The sequence below is a fragment of the Pinus tabuliformis genome, chromosome 5_2, assembly GCF_031772625.1.
Source record: "Pinus tabuliformis cultivar Carrire ecotype Pingquan chromosome 5_2, CPIR1, whole genome shotgun sequence".
Taxonomy (NCBI): domain Eukaryota; kingdom Viridiplantae; phylum Streptophyta; class Pinopsida; order Pinales; family Pinaceae; genus Pinus; species Pinus tabuliformis.
In genome coordinates, this window is record NC_142306.1 from 80,400,099 (window position 1) to 80,412,151 (window position 12,053).

General features: G+C 36.8%; 1 protein-coding gene across 1 annotated transcript; it reads left to right on the top strand.

Annotated features, from left to right (window-relative positions):
* Positions 1 to 809: 809 nt before the first annotated feature.
* Positions 810 to 1,943, top strand: LOC149157634 (uncharacterized). Its single transcript, XM_089433747.1, has one exon. The coding sequence runs from the start codon at positions 810 to 812 to the stop codon at positions 1,941 to 1,943; it is 1,134 nt and encodes a 377-aa protein (XP_089289873.1).
* Positions 1,944 to 12,053: the final 10,110 nt, after the last annotated feature.

The following is a 12,053-nucleotide window of genomic DNA, read 5'->3' on the forward strand; positions in this document are numbered from 1 at the left end:
GAGATCTCCAAAAAATGATAAAGGGGTTCATGAGAAAAGCTAAGATCGGTGGAGGAACCAACTCTACGTATCTAGCATTAATCCCCAAAGAATCTAATCCAGAAACATTCTCCAGATTCAGACCCATATCTCTTTGTAATGCATCCTATAAAATTCTGGCAAAATTGCTAGCAAGCAGGATCAAGCCCTTGCTCAAGAAACTGATCTCTAGTCCTCAAGGCGGCTTCGTGGAGGGCAGACACATTCTCGACAATGTCATCCAAGTTCAGGAGACAATCCACACCAGCATGAAGCGAAATGAGAAAGGTATGTTGATTAAATTAGACATGGCAAATGCGTTCGATAGAGTCAATCGCTCTTTTCTCATTAAGGTACTCCTAGCCTTTGGTTTCTTGCCTCATTTTGTTCAGCTTATTAATGCTTGCATAAATAATCCCTGGATCGCCCCCCTGGCCAATGGTCGCCCCCCCAATTTCTTCCAAGCCCGGAGAGGCATTAGGCAGGGATGCCCCCTCTCCCCTTTCTTGTACATTTTAATGGCAGATTCCCTCAGTAGAAAACTCTCAGCTGAAAGAATTATTGGCACTCTCCCTAGCCTCAAATCCTCCACAGATGCAGTACCCCAGAACCATGCTCTCTTTGCCGATGATTCACTTCTCCGCGGAGGTACGTCCCCCAGAATCGCCAGAGGCTTCGATTCGGTCTTGAAAGGCTATTGCAGGATCACAGGTGCTCTCATCAACAAAAAAAAGAGAGAAATTTATAGCTGGAATACAGGACAATAAGAGACCAATAGTATTGCGGTAGTCATGGGATTTAGAGGTCACGCCAACTGGGATCGAATCAAATATCTCGGCCTTCCAATTATCAATGGTGCCAACAGGGGAACGCTCTGGACAGAAATAATATGCAAAATTAAATCAAAAATAGAAGCGATGGGAGGCTATTGGCTAACCAAAGGAGGAAAAACTATCCTAATCAAGACCCAGCTATCTGCGTTCCCAATCTATCAAGCCGCCTTCTTGCTGGCCCCCAGGAATGTCACGGAGCAGATTTCAAAATTGTTAAGGGATTTCTTATGGCAAGGCGGGAGAGGGAATGAAAACAAAATTCACTTAGTAAGTTGGGATCAGGTCAGACAGCCGATAGCAGAGGAGGGCCTTCAAATCCGAGATCCCTCCCTCGTAAACCTGGCTATGGGTGGGAAACTACTGTGGAAAATGGTCCATGAACCCAATCATCAGACCAGCATCACGTTGATGTCCAAATACGCCCGAAATTCCACATACAGAAGCTTGCAGTTCGATTCCTCTGCCAACAACACGCAGATATGGAAGCTTTGCTGTAAGAGCAGCAAATTTTTTAACCAATACCTGTACAGAGTGCCTGGAAACGGCAAACGAACCAACTTGTGGCATGATAGAATAATGGGGAATGACCCATTGGAAGAAAATGAAGATATAATGGATATCAGAGAGTGGCTGTTGCACGCAGGCAAAACCAGACTTTATGATATTTCGAATTGGGATAGCAGAGGTGATTGGGCCGGTTGGGATCTCAATGGTATCCCAGATTGGCTAATACCACAAAAAAACCGCCTTATTGATTTGCTGGAAGGATCCTCTCTTGAACATCACCACATAAGAGACAGCTGGGTGAGGGGATCGAATGGAACATATACCACAGCAGCAGGATATAAAGCACTCCAGAGTTCTAGAAATAGCAGTCATGCACCGGCCTTCTGGAAGTCAGTTTGGGACAGCCTAGCCCTTCCCAAAGTGGACTTCTTCTTCTGGACGTTGGTGCACAACAAACTTCTCACTGGAGACAATCTAGCGAAAAGGAATATTGCAGGACCTCACAGATGCGAGTTATGCAGAAGTGACTTAGAAACATCCCAGCACTTATTCCTTGAGTGCAAATTCGCTAAGGAAGCATGGTAGCACGCTCTTTTAGACCTGCAGATTCCAGCCTTCCCCCAGAATACAGTAGCTGAAATGTTTGCCTCCTGGAACAATATCTACCCTCACAGCATCCCCACCAAATCCTTTTGAAAAAAATATTGGACAGCAATTCCAAAATTCATTTGTTGGCAGATATGGCTAGCCCGTAATGACCAAATTTTCAATGGAAATAGATACACTCCTCTTCAAGTTGCAGCCAAAGCTAAAGCATTACTCTTGGAAGCAACCCAACAACATTTTCATAAAGAAGATCCACTGCTCCTTCCTGAAGAAAGGAGATGGCTTCGCCCGCTTGAGCCTTCTCCTCGTAAGCTTCATCTTGCCCCTCAAACAGTTAAGCCGAAGTGGAGAATAAGAGAAACTGAGGAAAGCTTCACAAATTGGTGGAAATCCAAAAAGATCACCACCATATTTTTTGACGGAGCGAACGCTGGTGCTGGATGGGTCATTTACTCTTCAGATGACACCTCAAGAGACAACTTCTATTGGGGACTAGGCTAGAAATCCAATAATCAGGCAGAGATCTATGCACTCCTCAAATCTTGTCTAATAGCAAGAGAAAAGGGAGTTAAAGACCTCCAAGTCTTTGGTGATTCAGAGATCCTTATCAAAAAATTAAATTCTGAAGATCTTTTCAACAATGCAAGCCTCAATAAACTTCTGGGAAGACTGAAAAGAATTATCCAAGATTTCACTTCCTGTAAATTCTATCACATCCTTAGAAGCCTGAATGGAGAAGCTAATCAAATGGTGAACAAAGGATGCTCACTCATGAAAGGACATCTATTTATCAATGACGAAAACTTCCACCAAATTCCTTGAAAAGTATGTAACTCACAAGCAGAATCAGCTTGCTACTGTCTTTGTAAACGGGGCTGCCTTGGCAAAGACCCCACCTCTTTTACTCAAATAAATAAAATCTTACACCCGTTTCAGTTAAAAAAAAAAAATGTAGGTTAATGTAATGTTTTAATAAAGAATTAATAAGAAAAGTTAATTCAGAGGAATTAATAAGAAAAGTTAATGAAGAGGTATTAATGAAGGTTAATGTGATGTATTAATAAAGTATTAATAAGAAAAAATAATGTGGAGAAAAGGTCAAGAGAATTAATTAATATAGAGGACAATAATCATTAAGTTAGTGTTAAATAAAGATAGATTTGATGGTCAAGTTGGGAATCCAATTCTCACTAATTTTCCATCCCTCATCACAATTAAGGTTATCATGATGTTTTCCTATCTCTATAGCTTCCCTAAATTTCGTATGGAAATAGTGATCAATTTTGGCCAAGACACAAGTGTTATCACTACAAATCTGATATTTGGTTTTGTTGGAATGATTAACTAAAGCTGAGGTTTTGGAATGGTTATGTTTTATGTCAATGTAATGCTCTTGAATACTAGTCATAATGGATCAGCCAAATTATCCAATGTATGGTTTTAGACATGAACAAGGAATTAAATATACCCTTTTTGATTTTTGGGATCAATGGGGTATTTAACTGATCTGAGGTATTTACGAATTGTGTTGATAGGTTTGAAAGTGCTTGTGATATTGTTATTTTTTAAAATATGGGCAATTTTGTCAGTAGTTCCCGTGATGTAGGGTAGGTGTACTTTACTAATAACCTTGTCCAATTGTTGTTTACTTTTAGGACCTTTTTCAACATTTTTGAATGCTTTGATTCCTAGGTTTCTTTTGTACCCATTCTTTTCAAATACGTCCATGAGATGGGTTTTTCATTTTCAAAATGTTCTTTATCTGAAATTCTCACAACTCTAGTTTCTTGGGTGTTGAGAACACCAAGTTTCTGATTAGGATGATGGTGGGAGCTAGCGTGGAGTTATTGTTCGGTGTGGGTTTTTTTATGATAGACTTGGTGAGACACATAACCATCATGATTCCTTGTAATAAGGATGTCAAGAAAGGGAAAGCTCCCATCTATCTAAACTTCCATGGTGAATTTGATAAAGTTAGATTGATTGTTAAGGTGTTGCAGGAATATATCTAATGTCCCTCTCCCATGTGGTCATATAATAAAGTTGTCATCAACGAATATTTTCCACAATTTCTGTTTGAGGGGGGAGGATTCAAGGGCTTTGGTTTCGAAGTCTTCCATAAACATATTGGAAATAATAAGAGATAGAGGAGAGCCCATTGCTACACCACATGTTTGTTCATAGATATCACCTATTAAACTAAAAAATGTGGATATGAGACACTCTTCTATTAACATGGCGGTGTCAAGATCAGTGATTTTGCGAATGAATTTCATGGCTCCATCAATGGGGATGTTGGTGTAAAGATAATTCACATAAAAACTTACCAAGATATCATTCTTGTCAAGATTCAAATGTTTAATCTCATTAATGAAGTGATTGGAATCTTTGACAAAAGAACTTGTGTTTCCAACTAATGGCTTAAGTTTTTCAGCGAGGTTTTTTGCAAGATGTTATGTAGGTCCACCTATAGCGTTGGCAATGGATCACATGGGAATACCATCCATATGGATCTTAGGGGCTCCCTAGATTCTCCGTGTGTATGGATTAATTTAAATTACCTTTTTATTATCCCGCTCATTACTAGATTTTATAAAGTTGTATACATCTCTAGATATTTTCTTTAAGGGCTTCTTATTTAATTTTATGTAACATCCATTGTTATTTAGATGATATAACATTTTTTCATTATAATCATTCCTATTCATAATGGTCATGGCTCCTCCTTGTCGGCTTTCAAAACAACAATGTTAGGGTTATCGTTCAAGGCTTTAAGAGCTAATGTTTTATTTATTTATTTTTCCCATTTTTTTGCTAAATATTTTTGTTTTTTTTTTCCAATTTTTGTTTTAGATGTTATGTTTTTTTTTTTTTTTTTTTTTTTTTTTTTTTTTTTTTTTTTAAACATATTTTATTTTTTTGTTATTTGGAATTTTTTTTTTGTTAAAGCTTTTTTTTTTTTTTTTTAACTTAAAATTTTATGTGAATCATTATTTTTGGGAAAAAAACCTTCAAAAGTTATCATATTTCAACATAAAAGTAATGAAAATTTCATAAAATTGGCTATTTTCAACTTTTTTTTGTTCAATTTTTTCCATAAAAATCCTTTATTAAACATGTTATTTTTAGCAAAAATTTCCCAAAATGCATATTTTTTAATTATATCTATATGAAAAATTTGTTTTTTTTGTGAAGTGTTTAAAATTATTCCTTTTAGTGACAATTATTTTATTTGTATTGAAGTATTAATTAACGATACATAAATATATAAAAATCCTAACTTCAAAATTGTTAATTTTATTATTATTTTTAACTTTGAAAAAATATTGAAAATTTCATTATAAAATAAAACACAACTTGAAAAACCATTAAAAGTCAAACATATCAGGAAGAAAAAGAAGAAGAGGAATAAGGGGACTTGAAAAATGGTTAACAAACCAACATTTAAAAAAACATGCATACTTAGGACTAAGAATATTTAAAGTGTCAAAAATATGCTTCTGAAAAAGATAAGGTTGATGCTACATCGACGTTTTTTAAAATCCGCATGAAAATCATAAAAATTTAAAAACAATTATCCATACTTAATACATTAAAGAAAATTGAAGCGTCAAAATTAAGCCCCCACAAAAAAGGGGTTGATGCTGCATCAAAACTTTTCAAAATCAACATGAAAATCACCAACATTTCAAAAAATTTCCATACTTAATACATAAGAAAATTTAAATTGTCCCTCGACAGGTGTGTTAATTTAGAAAGGACAAGATATGAGTTATCATGCCCACCACCCTTAGGAAATCACTCTCCCAATTAATGTGGGAGGTACGTGACACTAGCCTCACATGAATGAGCAGTGGTTAAAACACTGGAGTGAGTCTTGGGCCATGGTATGTAGAGTTGGTGGTTCAACCTATGAGGTGGATGCAAGAGCGAAGGTTTATTCCTCGACCTCATGGGACATACTGTTTGAGAAAGGGAATGATGGAGCCTTCTCAATGTGGAGTGTTTCAAATATTTTCTTAATATGGAGAAAGGATTCGGGGCTGGCCTCCTCTTGGTGCGCAAAGGTGGTGTTTCAAGCATGTGTTTTATGTTGGTAGATGGTCCGGTTTACTTCTATTCACGGGATGGAGAATTGGGCCTGTAAGTTTTCTCTTGTTCTCTCTTTTTGTCGGGCTAGGTTAGTTGTTTGTCTTGAATTCTTGGGGAATTACTTCCAGGTGTGCGTCCTTTTTAGCCGTGGCTTGTCAAGTGTCTCTAGAATGTGTGTCTCCCTCTTGTTTTGTCTTACATCTAGGATTTTTTGGGTCTGCGCTCTCTATGCCACGCCATGGGTCTTTGTAGTGCTATGAGTAGGCTAGTTTTGTTGTGGGTTGTTCTTTTTATCTATGGCTTCAAGATTTGGAAAAGGGATTGTCTTAGATCTATGGATGTTGGTTTGTAGTTGGTCTAGTTTCGTGGGGTGGTGTTGTATTGGTCAAATGGTCGAGGAAATAAAGCCAGTTGTTAAATTTGCATCACCCCCTACATGCTCAGGTGGATTCCTTTCTAAATTTAGTCATCTCATATGGGGTTACTATGATGAATTAATGTGTTGGTGTCTTGAATTGGTTGAGAGGGAAAGAGTGTCATGTCCCTTCCTAAATTATTTTGGAACAAAATTAAATTTTTTATAATGGGGCCAATTTTGGAGTTAGTGGACCCCATTATATTCTATTAGGATATTAGACTTAGGAGATGATGTTTGTTTTGTAGTTAAGTTACACATGGGGGCCACCCTCACTAGGGAATTACACACTCCCTAGTTTGATTTGCATGGACAGCGTTAAATTTTGCATGATGGTGGTTAAATGGGGGACCACGAGGGAGGACGAAATGGAGGAAAAAGTGCTCCACGAAAACTATATAAGGAAGGAAACTCTCCTCTTCTCATTCATCATTGGAGTATATCGATTTCTCTTTGGTTGCTCGAGTTGCTTAGCCGAGTCACTGGTCGTTTAACATGAGTTCTTCAGGTGAAGAGCTAGCCCCTTCTTCGGGGGATTTCGAGTGCCATCCTAGGAAGGTTTTATTCATTTCTTCAGGAGGAGGGTCACATTGTGATTTCTAGCAGTAGAATTTCCTTCTAGGTGGTGCATATTATTGCAGGACGTAGTGGAGAAGAGGTCGAGTTTGTTGGTGGTGCTTAGCAGGAGGTTTGATGTGATATTTTCTAGAGAGAAATCTAGGGAGGATTGTCAACATTTGGGAGAGTTTGGGAGTTGATTGAGCTTCTGGCTTGGTAGTGTGACTTTTGTACTACCTAGGCCAATGTAGAGATAGTGTGTGGGAGCTCATTTGGTGGGTAGAGTATCACTCCTTGAGGATGATTGATGCAAGAGCATTCAGGCCTAGTCAACAATGTGATAGCATGATCACATGTTGTGACTAACAAGGGGTTGGAAGACAATATTTTAATTAATTTTATTTAAATTTATGAGAGTGTCTATTTATTGGGAAATATGAGAAAAAGGGCATAGTGGCTGATTAATCATCCTTGTATGGAGATTTGGCTAAACAGTTAGATTTATTTAGCTTAAATAGAATATGAGGAATTCTAAAAGCTTGACTTAGCGTTGGTTTAGAAAAGAGTTGGTTAGATAGGCGAGATAGAGAGGAAGAGGATTGAGAATATGTAAGCCTATGGTAGTATAGGGGGAAAGGCCATTAATAAGAAGAACTAGGCCAGAGAAGGGAAAAGAACCTCAAAGTGTAATTATGTATTGATAATTGTATACAGAGAATTGATTGTGGAGTGTGAGTCTGTGTATTATGCGTCTTTGAGTTCTGTTGTATTATATGGGCATATAGTTAAAATCTCGCTTGCAGGAATGTCAATCAACCATTGATCACTGTAGGATCGATGATGATCTATTGGTTAATTAAATGATTGTTATAGTTAAAGGGCATGTTCAGAAACCCAAGTTGGATCGAGAAATGCGTTTTAATGCAACAATCCATCCATAGCGAATGAACGAAGTTGAGAAAGAAGAAACAAAAATGATGTACAGGAACCGTCGGATCCCATAGATCGACAGTTCAGATCAAACCCAATAGCAGATTGGAGCTTTGATATATTGCATCAGCAGACTATTTTTACAAAGGGAAATTTCTTTTAAGTATAGAAATAAGCAATATGTGATCAAATCACAACCGTCAGATCAAGTTTAGATCGACGGTTGAGATCTAATCAGCAATCACATGTCGGCAAAGACAAAAGACAATGGAGAGTCAGGACAGTGAGGTGCCGACGGGCGATAAGTGACATCACCAGTAGGCTAATCGGAGGTTGTGGAGATCAGTGATTGGTTGATCGGGAGTTTGACCTATTAGAGGATTGGAGTGACTCAAGCGCAGACTCGACATATTTATATACGCGGGTGAATAGAATTTGAGATTCGGCCTATACATTGTGGTCAGATTTCTTTGTATTTGGGTGTAAAGTGGAGATCAACGGAAATGCAATGAAACATATGGAATGGCAGACCCAATAATATTTATAGAGGTGGATTTATGCATTTGAGTTCTAGCTATCTGTTTTAAGTGGATTTGGCCGTGTTCTCCTTAGTATTCCGTATAAATGGTATAAGTGAGGCTTTAAGGCTTAAAGGTATATCTTAAAGCCTTCGATAGTTATATTCCTCCGATAAGGTGTAAGTCCATGGTTTTAAGGCTTAAATCCTCAAGAATGCTTCCAACGGCATTTGGACTCCCAATAGCATAAAATAAACCTGATAAGTGTTTAGCCCATGATTCTAAAGGCTTAAGCTATATGGGAATGCTTTCGATTGTTGGATTGACTTTAAATTGGGTTCTCTGCATCATTTGTGGTATCAAAGCTAGCATGACGCTCTAAAAAGATTGTTTTGGGAAACTGAATTTTAATTTCAACAAATGTATAATTGCCCTGAATTGAGTTTGATGAAGATGAGGATCAGACTACAAACGACACTGAGATCAGAATGGAGAAGCAGTGAATGTCCGGGAAGGTTTTGTAAGAATGTTTAATTTGATAATTTTGCAGAGATGTATTTGAATGTCTAAAGAATAGCAGGGGATTGAAATTTCAAAGGAGGAAGTGTTTTCCTTTCAGGAAAATTTGATTGCATGACTAATTTGATTGACGTAAAAGGTCTAGAAGTTAAAACTGAACAAAAGAGTGGTTTGTTGTAGCATTGAATTCATTTAAGTGATTTCAAGAATCTTGTGAAACTAAGAATGATTGAGGAATGTTTAAAGTATTGTTGAAGGCAATGATATTGATGATTGAAAGAACAAAGATTGGGTTTAATCGAACTGAAGGAAGCACCACAATAAGGAATGAATTTTGGGACTTGTAGAAGCAAAACAGGATTTGCTTACAATCAGTATATTGAAAGGAATTGGTAGTGTTTGTCATGAATTGGTAAATATAATTGAACTTTAGATCTAATCTTAATTGAACTTGAACGCTGAAGAGTCTGCTATGAAAATTAAAATGGGAAGTAGTTCTTGGCTATATGGGGTCTTTTGAATGGAAAGTCTAAATGAAATAGTAAACAGATCAATACTTTGATAAAGATTTACTTGATGGAATGGGAATTAGTTGTAAGACATTTTTGAAGGAAATATTGTAGGTTTGGAAGATACTTTGCTGTATCTTGAGATAAGATTATGCAGGTTAGTGGAAGTAGTATAATTTCTGAAAGGTGGAATGAGTGGTACCAACATCATAGCATATGAGCTATGTAAAGAAGATAAGGAAATAAGAACTCTCAGATACGTAAAGGTGACAGTACCTAATAGCAAATGAATTTACTGAATAAAGAAGGAAGTGAGCAATTGAAGATGAAAAGCTAAAGAAAGGAGTATTCAAGAGGAGATGAGAACAACTTCCAACTGAGGTTGGGAAGAAGTTGTTGAGGCAGATCCACAATTGTGATTGTGGATAGGAGATAACAATTCCAGCAAGAGGAGTGCTAAGTAGAATTGTTAGTCAGTGAAAGGTTCGAGGGAAGAACCAATAGATGCCAAAAGGGTAAACTCAGGAAAGTTTGGTGAGGCATGAAGGAGAAATGTTATAGGTGAAATGGAAAAGGTTAGTTGCAGCTCACTAGTGAACAAGGAAGGTTCACTAGGGGAAGGAATGGAATTGACTATGGATAGTTATGACTAGAGTATAGAGGAAAGTCATAGGCAGAGGGAAAAGAGTGTTGAAGCAGTTGGATTCAAAGGAAAGAGTAAAGAAGGAAGGGACATAGAGCTAGCTAAGTTGAAGGTAGAACTCAGTCATTTGGAGAAGCTGGTATTGAAAGGGATTAGAGAAAAAAGGAAACAAGGATCTTATGTGGGAAGAAGAGTTAAATGACATGTCAGAGGATTGTTTGCTAAGAAATTATTACTTCGAATAGTTGAGAATGAAGGAATAGAATACATCTGTGAAACAGAGAAAGGATCTCTCCTTGGGGAAGAAGACAGTGATGAAGAACTAATCTATGCAGATCAGAATGAGATGAATGTGTTGATAGCATCCTCACGGACAAGAGGATCTCATATTTTTGGGATTAATTATTTCTGTGAATGTAAAATTACAGGTATGCAGCCTAATGAATTTAAACATGTGTATGAAAAGGTGAAAGGAGCAAAGGCAAGAAAAACACAAGAAGAGATGCATAAAGATTTTCAAGACTTCAACTGGTGGAAGAAATTAAAAGGTATAACTAAATGGTTGTGTCTTCTCTTAGTGAAAACTTATTGGATCATATTTGAAGGAATTTTAGCATGGATAGAAGACCAGTGGGAAATGGAAACAGGAAAGGAAACAAGTGCATTGCATATTTTTGAAGTGAAGGGAAATGAAGATGACACAGAGAAATTAGTTGGAGGAGTTAAGCCAAAGAAATCTTTGAAATATCAAAGTCTTATAAGAGAAGAGGAGAAGGAATTGTTGTCTTATTTGGACAAATTGAGTGTTGGAAGAAATTGTGTAGAACAGGAAGGTATTCTACAAATTTATGATGAATTTTCCAAGCATAGTCAAGAAGTTGCAGTCCTAGAAGTTTTCTTTGATGAGAAAGAAATCAAAGATGTTGATGAAAACTTTCTCAATAATTTAGTGAACTATCAGAATAGTTCAAGGAAGCATGAGGAGCTGATCATTGAGGCTTCGAATGAAGAGCCTTGTATTTTTGAAACTGACATGTTGTGTATGTTTTCAGGTTTGACAGGTGATGAACAACAATTGGGCAATGTGCTTATGCATGTTGATGAAGAAGTGAGATTACTGGAAGAGATGGCTGAAACAGAAAGATATTTTGAGCATGTATTTAATAATCTTGAGAATGATGGTATTGACAGGGAATTTGTCATGACTAAAGGAGCTGAAGATAAACAAATGAAAGTTTGTGATGATAGCCAGAATGAAGTATTTTCAGTAGAAAACCAAAATGAAAATATTATGGAAATTGTGAAGGAATGCATGATGATGTTGATAGATGCAGAAGTTCAAGAATTCTATGATTTTAAAGTGAATTATTTTAATGAATTTGTAAACTATGAAGAAGCTTTAGAAAACCATAATTATGTTTCTGATGTAGGAGAATATGAAACAACATCATTTTGTTACAATAGTATAAGTATAGAGGATGAAAAGATACTTCATAATGATATGCTCCAAGAAATCCTAGCTATTGAACCGTTGAATGATAGGCTTGTGTTGGAACAAGAAACACTATATAGTGCAGAGGAAAGTATTGGAAAGAGAATTGATGACAATTTCATAGCTTTTGTAGAAGGACAATATAAAGAGTTGATGGCAGAATCACCTGTGAAGATGGAAAACCATAGTTATTTTGAATCTGACAATTGTAATGGAAAATCTGTCATATACAGGAAAGAGGAGTCATATACAAACGACATGCTCACTGAATATGAAGGAATTGAAATTTTGCTGGAAAAATTATTAGATAAATCTGATAACATAGAAGAAAGGATTATCTTTGATGATAATGGAAGGGAAGCTGTAGAATCCAAACAACAGATTGTAAATGGAAAAGGCAAGGAAGATTGGGA